Source organism: Microcaecilia unicolor, chromosome 11, assembly GCF_901765095.1.
Source record: "Microcaecilia unicolor chromosome 11, aMicUni1.1, whole genome shotgun sequence".
Taxonomy (NCBI): Eukaryota; Metazoa; Chordata; class Amphibia; order Gymnophiona; family Siphonopidae; genus Microcaecilia; species Microcaecilia unicolor.
This window is the reverse complement of record NC_044041.1, coordinates 205,175,724-205,201,531: the sequence shown is the minus strand read 5'-3', so window position 1 is coordinate 205,201,531 and position 25,808 is coordinate 205,175,724. Positions and strand designations below refer to the sequence as shown.

At 47.5% G+C, this 25,808-nt stretch overlaps 1 protein-coding gene across 1 annotated transcript; it reads right to left on the bottom strand.

The window, feature by feature from the left end:
• Positions 1-756: 756 nt before the first annotated feature.
• SMAP2 (small ArfGAP2) lies at positions 757-25,808 on the bottom strand. Its single transcript, XM_030217469.1, has 10 exons — positions 25,578-25,808; positions 8,606-8,739; positions 8,418-8,503; positions 7,841-7,919; positions 7,505-7,579; positions 6,856-6,937; positions 6,582-6,691; positions 5,588-5,753; positions 5,125-5,444; positions 757-3,245 (listed from the first exon to the last, which is right to left on the bottom strand). The coding sequence occupies exons 1-10, from the start codon at positions 25,678-25,680 to the stop codon at positions 3,117-3,119; spliced, it is 1,284 nt and encodes a 427-aa protein (XP_030073329.1). The 5' UTR covers positions 25,681-25,808; the 3' UTR covers positions 757-3,116.

Here is a 25,808-nt window from a genome sequence, read left to right as displayed (position 1 = left end):
CCCTCAAAAAAAGCCCTGTTTCTAATAACCTTTTACTATTGCTTTCAATAGCGTTTGCTATTGTTTTGGGTGTACTTGTGAGTCCTCCTACTGGCTTCAACCCCTATAATACGCTAGATAGCCTCGTACCGTCTCCTGTTCTTAATCTAACCTCCTTGGAATTGAATGTACACTGTTGGTGCCCTCTAGTGGGCAAAGTAGGGCCAAATCACTATTTTCAGGGCAAGTTGAGTTGGCAAGATATACATAATCGTTAAAGGCGGGGGGGGGGGGGGGGGGGGGGGCAGAGATGAGGGATTTTTACGGAGAAAAGAAAAATCAGACAGAGCCTGAAGCAGCCCAGACAGGAAAGATCTCACCAAGCATTATAGTCCAGCAGACATTCTGTTCTTATTGACAGTTGACGATGAAACCTCAAATTGTTTCTGCTGGTCTTAAAAAGCCCCCACCAGGGGCGTAGACAGACAACAGGTTTTGGGTGTTCTCCCCCCCCCCCCAAAAAAAAATATCTCAGCTGGTGAGAAAACACTTCTTTCCATCTTGGCAATCTGCAGCAGGCATGCACTGAAAACTGAGCACGGAGAAGTCTTCAGCTGGCCGAGCTTGGGATCCCCACCAGCTACTGCTAAACATGTGCTACTGTTGGGTGGGCCTGAGCCCCGGACCACCCACCCAGGCCCACCTGTGGCTACGCCACTGGCCCCCACAGACGCCACATATTTTAAACAAAAGAGAAAGGTGACACAGGAGTTTTGCAATGCAAGATTTTATTCTGCAATATACACATACGTAGGATAATAATTTCTCTCACTGATTTACATCGTTTTTTTCACTTGCAGTTTCATGCAGATGAAATTTCTGCACATGGTGTATTTCATGGTAATGAGAAGTGAGCCTCCTGCCTCTCCCCGGCAGGATTTGGCTCACACAGCACAAAGAAATACAAAACGTTATTAAACAAAGTATAAAATTAGGCCTCGAGAGCTGCTGGTTTTTAAAACCGCGAGGGAGTTTTTCTGTGTCACCTCACTCCGGCTCCAATAACTTCATTTTCCTGGTTCATTTTTGCAAAACTAAATCAGGTCAAAGACATCAGCACCACAGATCATATAGAAGTAATAATAATAATAATTTTAAAAAGCAATCAAGACATGTATGTTTCACAGCTGGAATGTGATTTAAGTTTGTGTGTGTGTATTTTAACACTACAAGCAGGCAGGTGAGAGAATCTCTGGGTATTTACAAGGAGTGATTTGGTGACAAATGAAGACAGAGCCGTGGGGTGGGTGGGTGGCAGATCCAGATGGGGGTCACCGTGTGTTCTAGAATTCCCAGAGGACGGACATGGTCAACCTCTGATATCAACAGTAGAAAAGGCAGTTCACAAGCCTGACATTACTGCTGTTACTTATTTCCCAAAGTGTTGTCAGTGTACACAGCACTGTACAAGATAAATTACATGTTCACAGCATCCTTTCCTGTATATAGAAAGATGACTTTAATGATTTGTTATTTTTATCTGATTGTATACAGAAGGATTAATTTAATAATTTGCATTTTGAATGTATCACTACGTATATCTGTAAACCGTTTTGGATCCACAGAGGGATGTATTGGTTTATAAGCTCTGCATTAGTTTGAGGATCCTTCAGCGAGGTTAAAGCAACATTTTCTAGATCACACGGTGAGCAGTGGAATTTTTCTGGTTTCACAGCTGACCCCTCTACCCAGTATGTCACACTATTGGACCAGTACAATTTTGAAAGCAGAAAAACATGACATTCACTCCTGTCTGAATGCAATTGCACACTGATCTTCTAATTCTCTGTCTGTCTCACTGCTCTGTGCTCAGGTTGCCCTAAAACTATTAGAAAATCATTTTGGATACAGTCTGAGGCTGCAGCTGCACTTGCCAGATTCATCTGCCTAGGGGCTGTGCATCTCCCCTCCCCCCCCAGGGATGATGCATGGTCCTACCGGCTGGGGACAAGGCAGATGCCCTGAGGCGGGAATAAAGTCTGTACTCTGACAACCAGAGCAATTAGCACTCCAGGTACAGGAACACCATTTCTAAACAATTCAAATGCCAGAAATATACACACACAAAACAAACAGTTTCTGGGTTAACGTTTTGTGGGATGTGACTACCGAAAGGTACAACAGCTTTTCCTACTGCATGGAAACTGTGCAGACAGCAATCACTAGGGCTAAACTGCAGGGAGAATAGAAGACACAATTCAACCTCAGACAATTTACAAACAGCCGCAGCCACAGGAACTGCCATTTGATAGAAAAGTCCTGATGCCGCAGGAGTCCGACATGGTAAGTGAAGGCTACCTTTACAAATCTCCAAAAGTCCGGCAGCAACCGATCATTAGCAACTCCGCCTAAATCCTGTGAAAGCACCCAAGCCAGCTATTCCAGTCCCGGTGTGAACGAGCAACCAGCTCCACATTCCCAGACACCTGGGGCCTTTTTCCTTGAATAAGTTGAGCAGGATTACAAATCCCATGGTCTGTTATGACTGTATATTGAGTCTGTCCAGCCTGCTACAGGATTTCAGTGAGCTTGGCAGGCTCCAGTGTGCCTTAAAAGGGTGACAGATCATAGCCAGTCCAGAAGGGAACTGCAGCCCCCACCCCCCCCTCTGAGGATCACCTGCATTCTGTCGACCAACTGTGCCCCTGCACTTTCTCCCTCTATGGTATATTTATAAATCTCTCTCTATATATATATTATATACATACAAAAATAGTAATAGGCAAAAATCCTAAAGCAGCTAGAATTTCAGGCTCTAGAAATGAGCGCCTGCTTCGGCAAGTCCCTTTAAATGAATGATCCCCAAAACCTAGGAAGTACCAAGGTCCTGTTGCTGGAGGTAGTGAGGTCCCTGCAGATTCAATAAGAGATGGAGTCAATTGTGGCTTAGGTTTCTGTGGGATGGATGATGAAAGGCAAAAACCAAATCTACACATCCCCACTGTATAAGAGTGATCAGCTCTGGAAACCCAGCCAAAAGGGTTCAAAGGTGCAATTTACAATGCAAACTGAAGGAAAGGCAAAGGAAAAAAAAAACAAAACCTATGATATGTATCTGTTTAGAGGTTCTTTCTTTTTCATTTCCACATCCGAGTAGATCCGAGGGTCTGGTTACTTCCCTGGGTGGTTCCAGCTCCCATTGGCTGTCCAAACCCTGCCATTCCACTGGCACCGCAAAAGTTTACGCCGGCCATGTGCTGCGACATCTGAGGGGAGCAAGAGAAAGAGCGAGTTGTTCAAGAATCCAGCCAGGATATTTCTGCCCACAGAATTTATTTTTACACCGCTCTGAAGCGCTATTATAGAATAAAAATCACAGGTTTATAATGTTCTTATATTCTGCAAAATAACCAAATTAGGTCTAATGTGGATTTAAAAAAAAAAAAAAAGATTAAACTAACCTTTTCCAGGCGTAACACAAGTGATTAAGCAGGAATCAGCGTAGAGGTTGAATTTGCTTTCTTAAGAGAAACTTTTATTAGCCATTTCCCCCCTAATTCTATCTACTCCCCCCTAATTGACTACTCCCCAGAAAAAGTCAATTTTTTGGACACCACGGTCTCAATCAGTGATGGCTGTATACAAACATCTATATACAAGAAACCCACAGACAGATGCAGCTACCTCCACAACTCCAGCTTCCATCCTTCACATACAAAAAGATCCATCATTTACAGCCAAGCCACAAGATACCACCGTATCTGCTCTGACCCAGGGGACAGAGACAGACACCTTAAAAGCCTGACTGCATCCTTCAAACAGAAGGGCTACAACCCCAAAATAATCTCCAAGAATATTGCCTCCTCCCTCAAAACACCCAGGGAGAATCTACTACAGTACAAGGAGAAAAAAAATTGCAGACAGAATCCCCCTTGTAGTGACATACAATCCAGAGCTGGAAAAACTGAGGAAAATCATAAGAGATCTACAACCTATACTCCAGGAGGATGAATTACTGAAAGAGATATTCCCATCCCCACCAGTACTGGCCTTCCGACAGCCACCCAACTTAAAACACAAGCTAATCAGAAGTAAACTTCCATCACAGACTGAAAAGGAACAGAAGGGCACACTTCCCTGTAATTTATCCAGTTGCAAACTATGCCAAAACATTTCACAGGACCCCACAGTCATCCACAAAGGAAAGATATTCAACATAAAGGAATCTTTCACTTGCTCATCTTCCAATGTGGTATATATCATTCAGTGTAAAAAATGTAACGAAGGATGCTATATTGGAGAAAAAGGCCAGATGCTTAAGACAAGATTCAATTTACATAGACATCACATGAACAATACAGCCAGTAGGGCCCCCACCCCGGTGGGACAGCACTTCACAGAATCAGGACACTGTACCAGTGATTTCACAGAATCCTGAAAGGTAACTTTAAAACCATACAAGAACGTAAGACCTTTGAAGTCAGAATGATTGAATATTTTAACACCCAACAGAAAGGACTTAACAAGGATCTGGGGTTCCTAGCCCATTATAAACCATAAAGCTGTATGTCTCTGTTGATCACCCTCCCCTCACCTATCCACACCCACCCTGTTAGAATATCAATGATATGCTTTGATGTCCCCATGCATACTTCCTACCCACCCCCCTCCTCCCACCATGTCAGACTGTCATAGTAATGCTTGAATGTTTTCACTTATGTCAGCTAGCACATTTGCTTATTTCCGATCTGAGGAAGAAGGGCAACCTTCGAAAGCTAATCAAGAAATGTATTAAGTTATGTCCAATAAAAAAGGTATCTTATTTTCTTTTCCATGTTTTATTTTGTTTGATTTCTATTGATAACCTGAAGAGTGGACTAACACGGCTACCACACTCCCCCCTAATTCTAGAAAGCTGCGCATACAAGTTAGAAAAGGTGAACTGAACGCGTAACTTAATTTAATAAGTTGACAATTGGTGTTAACGAACAATACTAGGCTATAATTGACCTCGATTAGCAACTGTACCCATAACTGTCCACAGTAACTGAATCGCAGCGCATGCAACTGTCATGTTTCCACGGCATGGAATGGGCACTTTGAGAGCCGCCAGCTGCCCGCCTGCTGTGGGAGGGAAGGTCTTACCTGCGTGAGGTTCCACTGAAGTTGCTGCACTGGCAGCCCGCCGTACATGGACTGAGGTGCTGCTCCCATACCAGCCAGGTAAGCTGCTTGCTGTGCCATCATTCCGTTAGGTACGCCCAGCACCGCCGTTTGCATGCCAGCCATGTACCCTGCTGGGATGGGAACTGGGGTCACCATCCCTGGAGCTGCTGGCTGCGTGACCATACCAACAGGAGGTGCCATCATACCCCCCATCATGCCACTGGCTGCTGGTGCCAGTGTTGGGAAGCCAGTATATGCTGGGGAATATGCCATCTGCGTAGGAAGCATGAACATGGTGCCTGGAAGGAAGCAGAGAGAAAGCTACGTTAATAAGTCTCCCCTATCTCTCCCGGGCCACCAACCAGAGCAGCATCAGTGTTTCCTTATCAGTCACCAGATGAAAAGAAAGACCGGTGTGAGCCCTGTCCTGAGCGTGTGGTACCTTGGGCCGGCATCTGAGGGACTTGTGACCCGTAGAGTGAAAGAATACTGTCTTTGGACATCTGCTTCTTGCCAGGGTCCTCAGCTTTGCTGCTGGCCTCAGGAAACAGGTTCAGATTTTCAGGAACAGAGCTGTTGGTGGTCATCATTGGTGGAGAGCCGATGGCCTATGGGAGGAAGGAGCAAAAAAAAAAAGAGAGGTCAGGCTGTGTGGGGTCTGCTAGACTTGACTCCTGCACCTCTACACATGCATTGCAGCCTGAAGGCAGGTATCCTAACTTAAGAAAACACCTTCACATTCAAAACGAGTCAAATATGTTTCTAGGGGACTCCGAATACAGCACTGCTCCATGCACCCTGGAGGGTCATCTTACTATTTCTCAGAAGTACATAAGTATTGTCATACTGGGACAGACCAAAGGTCCATCAAGCCCAGCATCCTGTTTCCGACAGTGGCCATTCCAGGTCACCAATACCTGGCAAGATCCCAGAAATAAGCAGTGGATTTTCCCTAAGTCCATTAATAGTCTATGGACTTTTCCTTTAGGAAGCCGTCCAAACATTTTTAAAACTCTGCTAAGCTAACCGCCTTTACCACATTCTCTGGCAAGGAATTCCAGAGTTGAATTACACGTTGAGTGAAGAAAACTTTTCTTCTATTCGTATTAAATTTACTACTTTGCAGCTTCATCGCATGCCCCCTAGTCCTAGTATTTTTGGAAAGAGTAAACAAATGATTCACATCTACCCGTTCCACTCCACTCATTATTTTATAGACCTCTCAAAACCCTTCTATTCCTTTCACTACCTAAGGCCTCAGGCATGGTGAGATGTATTACTCCACCGATCTGCCTTCTGGTCACTTGTATGAAAGGTCTGTGCCATGTGACACTATCGTTATCACCTGCCCCTTAACCCACACTGAACAACAGTAGCTGTGTGGTAAGAGGGAGGCTCCAGCACCAAGACAGGCCCATGAGAGATAAGCGTCTGACCTGGACAGAACTGGAGAGCGGCACAGAAGCTGCTGGTCCAAAAAGATCCAGATCATGCTCTAAAGAGATGCCGAGCTTTCCGTTAGACACACTGCTGGTAACAGGGACATCTGAAAATAGAAAAGAAAAGTCAACAGGAGGTCACAGGTCAGGGCATGTGGATCCTTCGTCAAGAGTTAACTGCTTCGCTTTTAGGATCCAGTCGTGTTTATTAGGCCCGGGTTCCGGTATATTCTGGGGAACATATGTAAGAAGGAATCTACAGCTGCCTTACCCAGACCAAGCAGGTCAATCACTGGCTCTCCAAACGTGGGTGGATTTGACAGGGGGGGCTGTATCTCTTCCTTCTTCTGTGGCTATGAGATTAAAACAAACATCCATTTCACCGTGAGGAGCAAAAAAGGTGGATCATTTTGAATAAACACAGAAAATCGACACAGTAAAATGCTTGAATGTCCCAGAATTTGGGTTTGTAGGGCCAGTACCTGAAAAAGAAAACGGTAAACTGCTTAAGTGTAGGTGGTATATAAATACTTAAAATAAATAAATAAAATCTCAGAAATAGGACGGCCGAAGTGTCACTCTGCCCAGAGATGGTACAGGTATTCTAGGAGATTAGAAAGAAAAAAAAAAATGTCCTCCCCGTGTCCTGCCACTACCCACTCACCACCAGTAGATGGTGCAAACCCTCAGATGAGAAATGCTAGGGCCAGGTATTCATCCTTTGTGGAGGAGGGGCTTAGGAGAAGCAAGTTGCAAACCACTCAAGTCTGGGTTCAAATCCCACCTCTCCCACAGATATTTTGTTACCTCCACTGCCTCAGACAGAGTTAGATCTTGTCCACAGGGGGACCTGAATACGTATATCCTCTTCTGCTTGGGTTTTGAAAAGGCGAGTTACGAATCTAGAATCCAAATCTTACTATTTTCACTTTCTCAAACACGACGGAGGCCATTCTTTCCTCGGCTGCCGGCTTCCACTTGTCATCCTGCCCTTTCTGTACAGGATCCAAAGAGTGAGCAGGTCAAGAGAGGGGAAGAGAGAGAGAATAAAACACAAGATCAGATGCATTCCTGGAAAATAAATTCTGTGTCAGGAAATTAATTCCGACTATTATTCATTCCAACACTATGACACGTTTTCGTTTCTCACAAATTGCTTTGAGCTGTTCTGGAAAGTAATATCTCGGATCTAGATAAATATTACAGTATCTCTCGGACTGTGGGCACTAACCCTGGAAGGTTTCCCTCATTCTCACCCTAAGTGCAGCAATGTCCAGACTTCTGTCCATGTATTTCTTTTTTTCATACTTATCTCGGATAAACACTTCTGCAGCTCTGCAAGGGTTTGATTAAGGATCAATAAAGATTGAGTGGAAGCAGGAAGGACACACTGGGGAAAACATTCACCCCAAAAAGCAAAGCTATTTGGTTTGCACAGATTCATATGGAGGCTGAAGCTCAGGCTTTTTCAGTCAGTCTCCTTGGAAGGAGCTGGACAGAAAAGAACTGTTTTTTTTGTACCCCGCACTTTCCCACTCATGGCAGGCTCAATGCGGCTTAGGTACTTATTTGTACCTGGGGCAATGGAGGGTTAAGTGACTTGCCCAGAGTCACAAGGAGCTGCCTGTGCCTGCAGTGGGAATTGAACCCAGTTCCCCAGGACCAAAGTCCACCACTCTAACCACTAGGCCACTCCTCCACTCCAAAGCCTGGTCTGGGACAGTACAATCTTTTCCACTGCAAATAATAAATATTCTGTCTTTAAGTCCCCGCTTCCCAGTGCCACCCTTCTCACGTCTGCCAAGAGCACTCTGACAGGGATGGAAAGGATACTGGTCTGTCTGAGGATGGCGAAAGTTCTCGGGTAGGTAGGCTTCGTACAGTCGGTTGGCTTTTGCATTGCCAATTTCCTGCATGCACTGCAAAGGTAGAAACACAAGTAGCAGCTGTTTTCATTACATCTCACAGCGATACACGAACCAGCCAGCCGTACAAACATTCTCGCAGCGCTGCTATCTCACCTGGATCTGCTCTTCTGTCCACTGGTCGAGGTTCACAGATTTCACCCGGGAAATGTGAACCCCCAAATTGCGGTGAATCCCAGCACAGCGGATGCAGACAAACACTCCGATGTTCCAAGATGCCCATCTCGGCCCTGTGGGAACAATGAGATTTGGAGGTTGATGTATTGCTCAATGTTACATATCAGCAGAGTGTAAGATTATTTTAGGAACCCGGGAAGAGAGAATCATATAGAAAGTGGAAAGATCCTGCACTGTTTCTGAATAATCACATTTCAGCATCTCCCGAGGAAGGCCAACGATCCAGGAAATCTCAAGGAGAAGACAAAATGTTCTCCCAGTGTCCCCTTACCCCACTGAATAACCCTCCCTTCCACAGAGCACAAGGTCCAACCAGCATAGAGAGGTTCACCCAACCCTTGTACAGACTTGTAACAGGGTTCTCACAGCCCATGATGCTCTAGGTTATCACTAGACCATGTCCAAACGTGTGGAGCTCAGTGGCTTTCCACCGATCTGGTCCTCAGCTGTCAGATAACGCTATTTGTTATGGGGCAACAGACAACGCCCGCCTCATGTTCAAATGGAATTTTCCAGTACCCAGACACATGAAGCACAGCATTTGATATTTGGGGAAAAATTAGCTCTACAGACTGACCTTATGAGGCAGACCCAAGACTAGTTTAAAACTGCTCATTACTGGTGGATACTGCAGAGTGAAAATAGAATATCAAGCTTAGGCTGTTTTTTCCCCACATCCGATAACATCAGATCATCACTGTCCAGGTGGCATTCACTATGGAGATCTACCTTAAATCAAATTTTTTTGACCCATCTCTGGGGGAAAAGAGTAATGAAAACACAGTGGACAACAACTAGCCCTGACACCCACAGCAGAAGAAAAATTCTCTTTTATATAAGTTATGAAATTGGTCCTTCTGGAGCAGTAAGAGTTGAAACCACACTGTCCCAGCAGATTTACATCTTTGAACTTTCTACACTTGTGAACATCACAGAAAAGGCAGCTGCACATTCAGGACACTGGCACAGTGCAATTGGGGGGAGGGTAGAAATTACTGTAATCTGCTGGAGGAGTAGCCTAGTAGTTAGTGCAGTGGACTTTGATCCTGGGGAACTGAGTTCAATTCCCACTGGAGCTCCTTGTAACTCTGGGCAAGTCACTTAACCCTCCATTGCCCCTGGTACAAAATAAGTACCTGAATATATGTAAACTGCTTTGAATGTAGTTGCAAATACCTCAGAAAGGCAGTATATCAAGTCCCATTTCCCTCCCTCCCACTAATGTCAGGAAGTATTTTTTCACGGAGAGGGTGGTGGATATGTGGAATGCCCTCCTGCGGGAGGTGGTGGAGATGAAAGTCTCTCCTCGTACGGTTTGCAACGCAAATCCCATACCATTTTCGTAGATTTTCTTTGCACCGCTTCCAGTCTTTTTACATCTTTAGCAAGATATGGCCTCCAAAACTGAACACAATACTCCGAAAGGGGCCTCACCAATGACTTGTAGAGGGGCATCAACACCTCCTTTCTTCTGCTGGTTATGCCCCTCTCTACGCAGCCTAGCATCCTTCTGGCCACGGCTGTCGCCTTGTCGCCTTGTTTCTTCACCTTCAGATCATCCGACACCAACACCCCAAGGTCTCTCTCCTGAGTCGAGCTTACTTATCTCTCCCCTCCTATCCGGTATCTCTCTTTTGGGTTTCCGCACCCCAAGTGCATCACTCTACACTTCTTGGCATTAAATTTTAACTATATCTATTTCATTTGAAACCGTTTTGTTTTTTTTATATATCTTTTTCTGTTGCTTTGCAATTCACTCTTATACCATAATCTACTATAATAAAACTCACCCTCAACGTTCTGAAGACACTGACGTCACTGCAGGCACTCACACACCAGTTCGTAAGTTCATGGTGTTGAAGCCACAACACTGACCATGTCTCCGTGCCCCGCCCTCGCGTCACACGTGATGACGTCGAGGGCGGAACAATTACAAAAAAACGAAAAAGAACGAACGGGGAGGAGTAGGGAAACACGCGGAGCTTGTTTCCCTACTCCTACCCTTCGAACGAATCGCTGCAGACTGCCAAACAAAGAAAACCGCCCAAGGACGTGCCCAAACGAAGCCATCTCTCTCTGCCCATGTCTCCTAGCCCCGCCCTCACGTCTAACGTTATGACGTCGAGGGCGGAGACATGGCCAGAGAGAGATGGCTTCAACCGACGAACCATACAGTGACCACAAAGGCCCAGCTACCCTCCAACCACCCCTCCACAAATGGCGCCGCCACAATCGTCGTCGACGCCGCTCCCACCCTCCACTCACCCCTCTCCGTCTGCCACCGGAACGCCGGACAAAGTGGTGAGTTACAGGGGAGTGGGAGGACAGCCTGGAGGACAGGAAAGGAGCGCGTGGGACTCGGGAGAGAGAGAGAAAGCAACAGAGGGAGGGGGGAGCCCTTGCTAGCGCCCGTTTCATTTCAGGCAGAAACGGGCCTTTTTTACTAGTATAACTATAAATATTACTAACAACAACCGCCGCCAGAGTAATATGGAAACACTGAGCACTGTTCACAATTGTTTATTATTTATAGTTATATTATGGTATAAGAGTGAATTGCACAGCAACAGAAAAAGATATATACAAAAACAAAACAGTTTCAAATCAAATAGGTATAACAACACAAGAGAAACCAGAAAGAAAAGAAATCCCAGAAAAAAAGACTAGTGTTTAGATTCAATTTTAACTGCCAGACCCCTCGACCATTCTTCTAACGTTCGGAGATCCCTTCTCATCGTTTCTACTCCCTCCAGGGTATCCACTCTATTGGCTATTTTCGTGTCATCCGCAAAAAGGCAAATCTTTCCTTCCAACCCTTCAACAATATCTCCCACAAATATATTAAACAGAATAGGCCCCAGCACCGACCCCTGAGGAACTCCACCGCTCACCTTCCTTTCCTCCGAGCGGATTCCATTTACCACCACCCTCTGCCACCTGTCGGTCAACCAGTTTCTTATCCAGTTCACCACTTTTGATCCTAAGTTCAGCCCTTTCAGCTTATTCACGAGTCTTCTGTGGGGGACCGTATCAAGGGCTTTGTTGAAATCCAAGTAGATTACATCTAGCGCACGTCCCTCATCCAGTTCTTTGGTCACCCAGTCAAAAAAATCAATAAGATTTGTTTGGCAGGATTTTCGTTTGGTAAAGCCATGTTGCCTCAGGTTCTGTATCCCGTCGGGTTCTAGAAAGTTAACTATCCTTTCTTTCAACAGCGACTCCATTATTTTTCCTACCACCGACGTGAGACTTACCAGTCTGTAGTTTCCCACTTCTTCCCTGTCTCCACTTTTGTGAAGAGGGACCACATCCGCGCGTATCCAATCTCGCGGAATTTCTCCCGTCTCTAAAGATCTATTAAATAAATCTTTAAAAGGTCCCGCCAGGACCTCTCTGAGTTCCTTAAGTATCCTGGGATGTATCTCATCCGGCCCCATAGCTTTGTTCACTTTCAGATTCTCCAGCTGTTTATAAACTCTTTCTTCCGTAAATGGCGCAGTATCCACTCCATTCCCAGACGTTCCCTCGGCAGCCAACCGCGGTCCTTCTCCAGGATTTTCCTCCGTGAACACCGAAGAGAAATAATTGTTTAGCACGTTCGCTTTATCTTCATCACTCTCCACATAGCCATTCTCATTATCTTTCAGTCTCGCAATTCCATTCCTTCCTCTTCTCCTTTCTCCAATATATCTGAAAAAAGTCTTGTCACCTCTCTTTACATCTTTAGCCATTTTTTTCTTCCGCTCGCGCTTTCGCTAGCCGTATTTCCCTCTTTCAGTTTAATCCAATAATCTTTTCCGTGATCCTCTCGTTGCGTTCTTTTGTATTTCTTGAACAAAGCCTCTTTTGCTCTTATATTTTTCAGCTACTTGTTTGGAGAACCATATAGGCTTCCTGCTGCTCTTGTTTTTGTTTACTTGCCTCACAAAAAGATCAAGTCGTCATATTTATAGCAGCCTTTAGCTTGGACCACTGTTTCTCCACTTCCCCTACGCCTTCCCACGCCAACAGCTTCATCTTCAAGTATTCCCCCATTTTAACAAAATCAGTACGTCTGAAATCCAGTTCTTTTGAGTTTTGTGTGTTTGCACTCCACTTTCACCCTTATATCAAACCATACGGTGTGATGATCACTATTACATAGGTGGGCACCCACCCGGATATCGGAAACACTACCTCCAATAGTGAGCACTAGATCCAGCATCGACCCTTCCCTCGTGGGTTCCGTCACCATTTGTCTGAGCAAGGCACTTTGACAGGCATCCACAATCTCCCTACTTCTTTCAAATTAGGCAGACGGGACGGGACGTTCCAATCCACATCAGACAAATTGAAATCTCCCAACTCCCCTTTCATACCCATCTTTTGAATATCTTCTATCAGATCCTTGTCTAACTTCTCCGTTTGCGCAGGAGGTCTGTAGATAACTGCCGTGTGGATACAGGTTCCGTCTTCTCTTTCCAGGATGATCCATAAAGCTTCTTTTCCCCAGGTTCCCCATATTTCAGCCACTCTGATATTCTCTCTCACATACAGAGCCACTCCTCCACCTCTTCAGCCCTCTCTATCCTTCCTAAAAAGATTATAGCCCGGTACGGTCACATCCCATTCATGAGAATCGTTGAACCACGTCTCCGTAATAGCAACAATATGCAAGTTTTCTTCAAACATCAGGGCTTGCAAGTCTTTAACCTTTTTACTTAGACTACAAGCATTTGCGCACATAGCTTTCCATGTGCTTAGTGAGTTTAGGTGGTTCACTATATTTAAGGTCTAGTCCTGCTGTGTATTGCTCGAGTTGTAATCCCAGCTCTGTCTCAGCCTTTTTTATGATCACTGCCAAGTTACTTTACCACCCTATGCATGCCGACGTCTCGTTTGAAGGGAAGGGGCTTTGGATTTAAGTCACAGCGAGTTACATTCGGGTACAGTAGAAGGCTCACAATTTGAGGGTAATTCTGTAATCGGCACCTCCACGTCTGCACACCCAAGACGCCCGGATAGGACCAGATTCTGTTATACAATGTTGGCGTAACCTGGTATCGGCATGCCTAAGAGTTAACCATTTCAGTTACATGGGCCACAGAGCTGACGTCAGTGTGACTTCCTAAGTGCGGAAGGGATAGGCAGAACCTCTTTGTTACGTGCATAATTGGGAGCTGAGCCCTGCCCATGGGTACCCCCCCCCCCTTGCCAATAAGCGGGTATTTGCAGATGAGTACTTAGGCAGGTGCTGGCACATATGAGCTTCAGCACATGCTGTTATTTTAACCATTTACAGGTGTAAAATGACTGTACAGATTATGATTATAAGGCTAAAGTTATCTTTTATAAATTGGGGGAGGATTTGGGGTGCTCCAGAGCAGGTCTAAAAGTTATTCAGTCTGAATGCAGAAACAGCAGGTATACAGGACAGATTCGGTATTCACGTCTGAACATGTAGCTCCAGTGAAATATCACTTAACCATTTTAAGCTGGGCATTGGCTGATCGCCCCCATCGGATCTGCTGCAGGGGGTCAAGAAGCTGACGAAGACCCCAGAGAAAATCCACCTATGATTTCTAGAGACCAGATAAGCAGAAACAGTGAAAGGCAGAGCCTTTCTTCCTGCAGACGTGCGACGGCCTGATCACACAATCCCCATGTCTTATTTATATGTTGTCTGTTCTGTTCATTTTATCATGTATGTTTTAATATTGTAACCTGGCCTAGACTGGTCGGATACAGCGTCTATAAATATTTTAAAATAAATACCTAATTAACTGCATCATCAGTTTAAACAAGGCAAAATATTCTACGTTAATTACTGGAACTGCACCTCTCCCCCCCCCCCTCCCCCCCCCAGGGCTATGAAAACACAACTTTCCCCATCCCTTTTCAGTGCGTCAGCTGGTGAATCTGACTTCCTGTTTGTGGGGCTCTGTTGCTCAGTCCCAGTCTGTGAAGTTTCACAATATGAGGAAGTATCTCAGACATGCAGCTTAATCAGAATCCGCCCGTACTGAGCTCCTTGAGATGCCCTCTCACGTTTAACCCCCCCACCCCACTCTTTGTCACAGTGACTGCCCTTGTGGCTGGGAGCACAGTTGCTTCTGAAGTCTGGCTGCAAGTGTGATGTCAGCTAGGTAATGGATGTGACTCCCTGACCCTGAGGACTGCTAACAGCACCCCCCACATCATCCCTGGCCCCACAGAGCAGAAGAGCCCAGGCCTTCCACTGCACCAGCCTTCCAGCGTAGTGTCTATGTCCATAGCGGTCACATCTGATAGCCCCCCCCCCCCCCCCACACGACCGTCACTGGCTACTAACAACAGACCGAACGTCATTGGCTACTAACAACAGACTCTGGGCTTTCTCGCTCACTGCATTCTTCTTCCACCCCGTACAGATGTCATCCCAGCCCTCTGCCTTCTCGTTTCCACTGAGGAATGTTTTGGTAAAGGTGACATGGAAGGAAGGCAGCAGCGCTGTTCTGACAGATGGACGTCTCCCAGCACAAAACTCTGCATTTTCCCATCACTATGGGAACCGTACATTATGGAATACCTGCGGCAGAACTTATAGAAATGCACCAAAATAAATATGGTAATCAGATACTATTAATCCCACCTCCTCCTGCCCCTGTACTACAGCAGCCAGTAGAACTGGAATACAGCCTGGTTTCACACTACATTTCAAGTGCGTGGCACTGTTCCTCACAACCCCTTCCCCACTCTCCGTAGCCTGCACCGTGATGGCACATTTCTCACCAGCGTTTACCCAGCATGCGCATCCCAGTTCACCTTCTCTCCTCACCTCCTAATTCTTATCACTCAGTCCTCAGGGATTAGCAGACACGCCAATTTCAGCCCGTGTCAGCTTTAAAACAGAAACAACGACAGATCAGGAAAGTAAAGCGATCTGCCTAACAGCAGTGCATGGCAAAACATTCCCAGGAACGGGGTACAAGAGGCAAGCCGAACTACTTGGAATGACGCATTGCCCTGACGCAGCCTCCACGGACACATCTTTATGCATGACGTCAAGAGACCACTGCAAAACAACACCCGGGTATCAAGAGCGGACAAGCAGCTTCAGAGCTGACCTGATCAATACACTGTCACAAGCAGGATGGTGACCCCCCCCCAACCTCGGCTGCTGCTTCGCAGGTAGTCACTGCAGAGGCCCTACTTTCACTGTGAAATTAGACTGAAAACCCAGAGGGGAGGCAAAAACAGCAGGAACATAAAACCCACGCTGTATTATTAAATTTAAATTCCATTCACATCTACAGGGGGCACCAAGGTCCCTCACCCTCCTGCTGGTAGCTGCTCTTCTTTCGCACATGCCTATGTAGACATACAAAGGACTTGAAGCAAGAGGAGCGACTGCGGGATCTTAGCCACAGCCTCCATCATGCGACTGTCTCGAGATGTTTGCACAAGCCTTATACCTGCTACATCAGCCTGCTGTAGGATTAGAAACTTTTCTTCTACTGAGAGAAAGAGAATCAGCAGACTAATACAAGTTGAAATTTCCCACAACCAGATCTGCTCCCGGACTCAGTCGGCCCCTTCCGAGTTGCAGGTCTAAACTCTGCTCCCGGACTCAGTCGGCCCCTTCTGAGTTCCAAGTCTAAACTCTGCTCCCGGACTCAGTCGGCCCGAGTTCCAGGTCTAAACTCTGCTCCCGGACTCAGTCAGCCCAAGTTCCAGGTCTAAACTCTGCTCCTTCCGAGTTCCAGGTCTGAACTCTGCTCCCAGACTCAGTCGGCCCAAGTTTCAGGTCTAAACTCTGCTCCCGGACTCAGTCGGCCCCTTCTGAGTTCCAGGTCTAAACTCTGCTCCAGGACTCAGTCGGCCCAAGTTCCAGGTCTAAACTCTGCTCCTTCCGAGTTCCAGGTCTGAACTCTGCTCCCAGACTCAGTCGGCCCAAGTTCCAGGTCTAAACTCTGCTCCCAGACTCAGTCGGCCCCTTCTGAGTTCCAGGTCTAAACTCTGCTCCCGGACTCAGTCGGCCCCTTCTGAGTTCCAGGTCTAAACTTTGCTCCCGGAAAGTCGGCCCCTTCCAAGTTCCAGGTCTAAACTCTGCTCCCGGAAAGTCGGCCCCTTCCAAGTTCCAGGTCTAAACTCTGCTCCCGGACTCAGTCGGCCCCTTTGTGGGTAAGATCCCTGCACAAGATCTGAACCATAAGCTGAGAAGGAGACCCTTCCTGGCCTAATGGCAGAGACTGAGAATCTGTATAATGTTCCATTTCAGATATAAAACTATTTGGATTGACCGAACCCGGAGAATTAAACCTTCATTAAAAGCATTTTTTTTTTTAAACCCCCAAAAATCCCAAGCTACAATGTCATAAAAGATTCCGAGACAAGCAACTGAATATATAGTAAAATGCGCTATGTGGAGAAACTTCCAGCACAGGCTGACAGACGCTGAGATACTGGATATCCCAATGTTAGACTGACAGACTGAACTTTCACCCTTACCCAAAATCCACCTCTTCCCAAGGTACCTACCAGAGAAGGAATGCAAAGGTAGGACCCGCTTCCAGGAACGGCCTTCACGCCAGCTTAGGCTGTCCTTTGAAATAAAGCTTATCTCAGCAGACCAGAGACCTCACAATTTCCCAGACTTCTCACTCACACAATATGTTTTCTGCTGTTCTCATCGAATTATTAACCCCCTACTGACTGATAACACCTCACTTTTTGCTGTGTCCTGTAAATGACACAGGCAGTGCTAATACACCGCCAAAACCTCCTTGTTTGGAGAGCACATCCGTGAAAAGTCCTGTATGTAATCGTCCATACACATCAAAGACTGGCAGCTACTTCCTGGCAAAATCCTTACCCTCCTTCAACCGTTAGGAAGCTTTCTGTGAGTCATCCAGAGGGCCAGTGGCCAAGGCCCAGAATGAATCAGCACAGACGTATTTTGGACATCTGAGAAATGGTGCTTCTTCAGAATTGCATGGACATAATCACGAGACAATCAGCAAGTAAAGGTGTACTCTTCCAGAGCTTCAGTTGACGGCATAGTCCGTAACACTGCCCTGGTCAGCTGTGGTGTAATCTCTGGGGACTTTGATGAGGGGATGGTCCAAGTATTCTTAGAAACACGATACTAGTGTGAGAATACCCTCACGCAAAGATGCTCTCAACCACACACAGGTAACTTCTCAAGCCCATCAGATTCCCACCAATATTTCTTAAGAACTGCCTTACAATATGTGTTTGTTAAACTACTATCATGTTTTATCATTATCATGTCACCCCAAATCCTTCTGCTATATTAAATGTATATTTTTCTTATATATTTCCACAATTCACGATGTATTGTAAGCCACATTGAGCCTGCAAAGAGGTGGGAAAATGCGGGATACAAATGCAACAAATAAATAAAAATAAAGATGAAAAGTACTCTGAGCAGGTAAATCCAGGAGTGCAGGGTTTCACCGACATGTGCAGCCTTCCACTTTCATTGGCCACAAACAGCTGGCAAACTTCGTGAAACCATCCCTTGCAAGAACCCAAACATTTCAAGAGTGCATGCAAGGAGCCCAGGAAAATCAGGGGCAGATCTGTGGAGGAGTGGCCTAGTGGTTAGGGTGGTGGACTTTGGTCCTGGGGAACTGAGTTCGATTCCCACTTCAGGCACAGGCAGCTCCTTGTGACTCTGGGCAAGTCACTTAACCCTCCATTGCCCCATGTAAGCCGCATTGAGCCTGCCATGAGTGGGAAAGCGCAGGGTACAAATGTAACAAAAAATAAAATAGATACTATTGGAGATTCTACATGGAATGTTGCTACTATTGGAGATTCTACATGGAATGTTGCTATTCCACTAGCAACATTCCATGGAGAAGGCTGCGCAGGCTTCTGTTTCTGCGAGTCTGACGTCCTGCACATACGTGCAGGACGTCAGACTCACAGAAGCAGAAGCCTGCGCGGCCACATTGGTGACCTGCAAGGGCCGACTTCTACATGGAATGTTGCTAGTGGAATAGCAACATTCCATGTAGAATCTCAAATAGTAGCAACAGTGGAGGAGTGGCCTAGTGGTTAGGGTGGTGGACATTGGTCCTGGGGAACTGAGTTCGATTCCCACTTCAGGCACAGGCAGCTCCTTGTGACTCTGGGCAAGTCACTTAACCCTCCATTGCCCCATGTAAGCCGCATTGAGCCTGCCATGAGTGGGAAAGCGCAGGGTACAAATATAACAAAAATAAAATAGATACTATTGGAGATTCTACATGGAATGTTGCTATTCCATGTAGAAGGCTGCGCAGGCTTCTGTTTCTGTGAGTCTGACGTCCTGCACGTACGTACGTGCAGGACGTCAGACTCACAGAAGCAGAAGCCTGCGCGGCCACATTGGTGATCTGCAAGGGCCGACTTCTACATGGAATGTTGCTAGTGGAATAGCAACATTCCATGTAGAATCTCAAGTAATAGCAACAGAACCTCAAATAGTAGCAACATTCCATGTAGAATCTCAAATAGTAGCAACAGTGGAGGAGTGGCCTAGTGGTTAGGGTGGTGGACTTTGGTCCTGAGGAACTGAGTTCGATTCCCACTTCAGGCACAGGCAGCTCCTTGTGACTCTGGGCAAGTCACTTAACCCTCCATTGCCCCACGTAAGCCGCATTGAGCCTGCCATGAGTGGGAAAGCGCGGGGTACAAAGTAACAAAAAAAACAACCCAAAACCTCCGGATACAGAACTGTGTGGAGAGAATATGAAGGCAACTCACAAAGCCCCAATTCCTTCCTCACCTTCAAGCTGCCCCTAATTCTCTTCCAACCCAATTTATCCAGGAGAAAGTGACTGAAGCTCCAGTTCCAAATCCAAGATTTCTCATGGACAACAATTACTACAAATTAAACAGCAAGAAGCCTCTTGAAAAATAAGCACATTATTAATCTATTCAACCTTTCAACTCATATATGCTGAACTCACACAATATGTATTGCAGAGAAACAGCTGCTTAAGGAACGTGAAACAACACTGATTACAGTCTGTATCTAGGATCACCTTCATCCGCAGACAGAAAGAATGCATTATTCACGTGGGTCACCCCCCAAATAAATACAGCAACACAAGTGACAGCAGTTAAAAGTCGGTCCATCCTGTCTGTCCAGTAGAGCTTCATCCAATGAAGCTAGATGGATTGCTTAAGGGATTTTATGCATGAAATGCAAACTCCCTCCTCCCACAGGAAGGTGGTAGAACTAGAGGAGATGTCTGCCCAGCACCATCCCCGCCTCCCGCCACTGGCTCTGCCACCCAATCTCGGCTAAGCTCCTTAGGGTCTGTTCAGAAGGAATGGATCCTAAGGAGCTTAGCCGAGATTGGGTGGCAGAGCCAGTGGCGGGAGGCAGAGATGGTGCTGAGCAGACTTATACGGTCTGTGCCAGAGCCGGTGGTGGGAGGCGGCACTGGTGGTTGGGAGGTGGGGATAGTGCTGGGCAGACTTATACGGTCTGTGCCAGAGCCGGTGGTGGGAGGTGGGGCTGGTGGTTGGAAGGTGGGGATAGTGCTGGGCAGACTTATACGGTCTGTGCCAGAGCCGGTGGTGGGAAGCGGGACTGGTGGTTGGGAGGTGGGGATAGTGCTGGGCAGACTTATACGGTCTGTGCCAGAGCCGGTGGTGGGAAGCGGGACTGGTGGTTGGGAGGCGGGGATAGTGCTGGGCAGACTTGTACGGTCTGTGCCAGAGCCGGTGGTTGGGAGGCGGGGCTGGTGGTTGGGCGGCTAGGATAGTGCTGGGCAGACTTATACGGTCTGTGCTCTGAAGAGCACAGGTACAAATCAAAGTAGGGTATACACAAAAAGTAGCACATATGAGTTATCTTGTTGGGCAGACTGGATGGACCGTGTTACTATGAATTGAGGTTGAAAAGGGGCAGACAGGAGTAGTGTCAAGAAGTATTTTTTTCACGGAGAGGGTGGTGGATACGTGGAATGCCCTCCAGCGGGAGGTGGTGGAGATGAAAACGGTAATGGAATTCAAACATGCGTGGGATAAACACAAAGGAATCCTGTTTAGAAGGAATGGAATCTTAGCGGAGATCTTAGCGGAGATTGGGTGGCGATGCAGGTATTTGGAGGGCAGGGCGGACTTCTACGGTCTACGCCCTGATCGTGACTGAATAGATAGGGATGGGCTGGAGTGTAAATTTTAAGGGACTTTGATGTTAGCTTCAGAACTTGATACAAGAACAGTGCTGGGCAGACTTCTACGGTCTGTGCCCAGAGAAAGGCAAGGACAAATCAAACTCGGGTATAAAGTATAACGTACCATGTAAAATGAGTTTATCTTGCTGGGCAGACTGGACATATTTGTTCTGAAAATTCTTATTACAGAAGGGTTAGGTTATTGTATTCTGTTTACTAAGCTGTGCTGTAGGCGTGCTAACTTTTTAGAACACGTTAATGATAGAGACACCCATTATATTCCTATGGGTGTCTCTAGTGTTAGCGAGCACTTGGTAAACAGGACCCTTAGAATTTACATATCGTATTTAGATTATGTATAATATTTGTTTTTTTTTCGAGACTTTTGTAACTCCTGGTCATAGCCAGTTTCTCTCTTTTTGATCTTTATCCGTGTAGAACTGCAACGTGTACAGTGGAATATAAGATAAATTGTTATGTTAAATGCCAGATCCCCACACAGACTCCTCCTTCCCTAATCCACCCAGACCCTCTTACCATATTAATTTCTCTTCCACCGCAATTACAGATAGTAAGGGCCTGGCCTAGGAAAAATTAACGATGGTGTATTTTAATTGCAGCCCCCGCTGGGCCAGAGAGACTGAGGATCTTTTCCTGCCCTGAAAAAGTTCAATATTCAATATACAAGGGGGGGGGGGGGGGGGGGCTTAGGCAGGCAGCCTAGGAAGGCTTTTCTTAGTTTGCAGTGGTGACCACTTTGCTTTATTGTTAAAATGAAGCAATTTAAAAAAAACACCAAAATTTTGTTTTCGTTTTGATTTAAAAAGCAAACTAAAATGAAATGGACAATTTGTTATAAAGAGGCGATTTGTTAAATTTTCTTATACGTGTCAAAAGAAAGCACGTCCTCATCTGCTGGTTGTGCTCTCTCATTCTCCCCTGTCTCATCAGCTCGTAACCTTGGGGTCATCTTCGACTCTTCTCTCTCCTTCTCTGCTCACATTCAGCAGATTGCCAAAACCTGTCCTTTCTTTCTCTATAACATCAGCAAAATCCGCCCCTTCCTCTCTGATCACTCTACCAGAACCCTTATCCACACTCTTATCACCTCTCGCCTAGACTATTGCAACCTGCTTCTCACCAGCCTCCCACTTAGCCATCTCTCTCCTCGTCAATCAGTCCAAAACTCTGCTGCGCGACTCATTTTCCACCAGTCGCTATGCTCACATTAGCCCTCTCCTCAAATCACGTCACTGGCTCCCTATCCGTTTCCACATTCAATTCAAACTTCTCTTGTTGACCTATAAGTGCATTCACTCTACCGCTCCCCAGTACCTCTCCACTCTTGTCTCTCCCTACGCCCCCCCTCAGGTACTCCGTTCTGTGGATAAATCTCTCTTGTCTGTCCCCTTCTCCTCTACTGCTAATTCCAGACTCCGTTCCTTTTATCTCGCTGCACCTCACGCCTGGAATAGACTTCCCCAGCTTATACGTCTAGCCCCGTCTTTGGCTGTTTTCAAATCCAGGCTAAAAGCCCACCTCTTTAACGCTGCTTTTGACTCCTAACCAGTACTCACTTGCCCTGTACCCTTTTATCCCCACCTCTAATTCCCTTACCTCTTAATTGTTCTGTCTGTCCTATTTAGATTGTAAGCTCTTTGAGCAGGGACTGTCTTTTCATGTATGGTGTACAGCGCTGTGTATGCCTTGTAGCGCTATAGAAGTGATAAGTAGTTGTAAGTAGTAGTGATCTGCAAGGGCAGGCCTCTAGATGGAATGTTGCTAGTGGAGGAGTAACCTAGTGGTTAGTGCAGTGGAACGTGGGATGTTGTTACTATTTGAGATTCTGGAATGTTGCTATTACTTGAGATTCTAGATGGAATGTTGCTACTATTGAAGATTCTGTTGCTACTATTTCAGATTCTACATGAAATGTTGCTACTATTGGAGATTCTGTTGCTACTATTTGAGATTCTGCATGGAATGTTGCTATTCCACTAGCAACATTCCATTTTTAGATTGTGAGCTCTTTGAGCAGGGACTGTCTTTTCATGTATGGTGTACAGCGCTGCATATGCCTTGTAGCGCTATAAGTAGTAGTAGTAGCAGTTATGCTTCTCTTTGTCCCTCCGGCTCTGGATGGACACTTGTCCATCGCACTTTTACTAACATGAGACCAACAGACAATGTCGCCCCGAGGTGTCTCATGATCAGTGCACCTCAGTTCTTCCTTAATTCAAATTTCTGTAAGACAGGCAGCAGATACTGTAACACCTGATGCTCCAATACTCAGCCTGTGTACATATAATTTCTCAACAGGAGAAACATCTGCTTTGTTCCCTCAAGATTAAGCTACTCTTGCCTTTATTTGATGTCTCTCAGTCAAAAAGACAATCTCACATTTCCGAGCAAAGGAAGCCAAACCCACGCATAAAACCCTTTACCCAGTTGATATTACAGCCTGCGCTGTCTGTATTTAAGGACCATTTCTTATTCAAGTAATTAATAATTCACCTCCTTGAAGGGAAGGCGAGATTAAAGGAAAGGCTGATCCTAGACCCCTAGTTCTCAAGCCTTGCTAGTGGGTCAGGTTTTCAGCATTTCCCTAATGAATATGCATGAGAGAGATCTGTATACAGTGAAGGTAGTAAATATGCAAATCTCTCTCATGCATATTCATTAGGGAAATGCTGAACACGTGACCCATTGGTGGCCTTCCGGGACTGGGGGTGAAGACCAAGGTCCTAGCTGGAAAGACTAATTGATGGTAGGGATTTCGAGTAGTTTAGCCAAGAGGTTAATTTGATGACAGGTTGGGTTATTTGAAAGGTGGGTAAACTGAAGGCAAAGTTGGTTGAGCTACTTGTTAGGAGGGCTACAAGTTGGCTCGGAAAAGTTAAGCTGGTGGGATGGTGAACTGGTTGGACTGGTTATGGGGAGAGCTGTTTATTGGGCGACTTGGGGAGCTGGTTGGATTGGGCATGCTGGTTGGGTCAAGAAGTAGGAGCACCGAGAGAGCAGGTTGTGTGGGTACAGTTAGGAGTTAGATGGGTTAAGTTGCTGGCAGTGCTGGAATTGACTGAGTTGGGTACTGGGAATCAATTAAGTACTGGGAGTGCTAGAGCACTGACTGGGTCAGGTTTGGTAGTGGGAGTGCTAGGAGCTGGTTGGGTACTGGGAGTGCTGGGAGTAGGTTGGGCTGGGTCCGGTGTGGTCTGGTACTGGGACCCGGCTGGGTCTGGTGAGGGGTGTGGTGGGAGCCAGCAGGGTCCGTTATGGGGCATGCTGGGAGCTGGTGGGGTTGGGCTAGCTACTGGGAATAGTGGGAGTCTGTTGGGTCTGGTTCCGGGAGTGCTGAAAGCTAGTTGGGCTGGGTCTGGGAGCTAGTGGGGATCTGGTACTAGGGGTGGTGGGTGCCGGGAGCTGGTGGGGGGGGGGGGGTAGTGGGATCCAGTACTGGGGGTAGTGGGAGCCTGTTGGGTCCAGTGCTGGGAGTGATGGGAGCCGGTGGGGTGGTGGGTGCCGGTGCTGGGAGCTGGTAGTGGGAGGCGATGGGGATCTGGTGCTGGGAGTGGTTGGATCCGGTGCTGGGAGTGGTTGGATCCGGTGCTGGGGGTAGTGGGAGCCGGTTGGGTCTGGTAACTGGGGGTAGTGGGAATCAGTTGGGTCTGGTACTAGGAGTGCTGAGAGCCAGTTGGGTCTGGGAGCTGGTAGGGATCTGGTGCTGGGAGCCAGTGAGGGGGGGGGGGACTGGGATCCAGTGCCAGGGGTAGTGGGAGCTAGTTGGGTCCAGTGCTGGGGGTGGTGGCAGCTGATGGGGATCCAGTGCTGGGGGTGGTGGGAGCCAGTGCGGGGGGGGGGGGGGGTACTGGGATTTAGTTGGGTCCAGTGCTGGGGGGGGGGGGTGGGAGCCAATGAGGGGGGTGGGATCTAGTTGGGTCCGGTGCTGGGGGTGGTGGGATCTAGTTGGTTCCAGTGCTAGGGGTGGTGGGAGCCAGTGATGGGGGGGGGGGGGGGTACTGGGATCTAGTTGGGTCCAGTGCTGGGGGTAGTTGGGTCCAGTGCTGGTGGTGGTGGGTTCTAGTTGGGTCCAGAGCTGGGGGTGGTGGGAGCCAATGAGGGGGGGGGTTGTGAGATCTAGTTGGGTCCAGTGCTGGGAGTAGTGGGAGCCAGTGAGGGGGGGTGGTGGGATCTAGTTGGGTCCAATGCTGGGGGTAGTGGGAGCCAGTGAGGGGGGGTGGTGGGATCTAGTTGGTTCCAGTGCTGGGGGTGGTGGGAGCCAATGAGGGGGTGGGATCTAGTTGGGTCCAGTGCTGGGGGTGGTGGGACCCAGTGAGGGGGGGTGGTGGGATCTAGTTGGGTCCAGTGCTGGGGGTGGTGGGAGCCAGTGAGGGGGGGGTGGTGGGATCTAGTTGGGTCCAGAGCTGGGGGTGGTGGGTGGGAGCCAATGAGGGGGGTGGGATCTAGTTGGGTCCAGAGCTGGGGGTGGTGGGATCTAGTTGGGTCCAGAGCTGGGGGTAGTTGGAGCCAGTGAGGGGGGTGGGATCTAGTTGGGTCCAGAGCTGGGGGTGGTGGGTGGGTGGGAGCCAGTGAGGGGGGTGGGATCTAGTTGGGTCCAGAGCTGGGGGGGGTGGGTGGGTGGGAGCCAATGAGGGGGGTGGGATCTAGTTGGGTCCAGAGCTGGGGGGGGGGGGATTGGGGCGTGTTCCTATCGCTCCGCCCCCGTCTCTTACCCTTGGCTCTGCAGTCGGCGCAGTGCTTGTTCCCCTCTCGCTGTAGGAGGCTGGACAGAACGGCCTGGTATCTCTCCACGTCCCGCACCGACTTTCCCGTCATGACTGAAGGGTTTCCGGGGCTCGTCTGCGTCAGTGTCCGTCGCTCAGGCAGCGACTCCTCCTCCCCCTCCCGGGTGGCGGCTCCTCCTCGCTTCCTTCTCCCGAAAAACCGCGGCACTCGATTTCCGC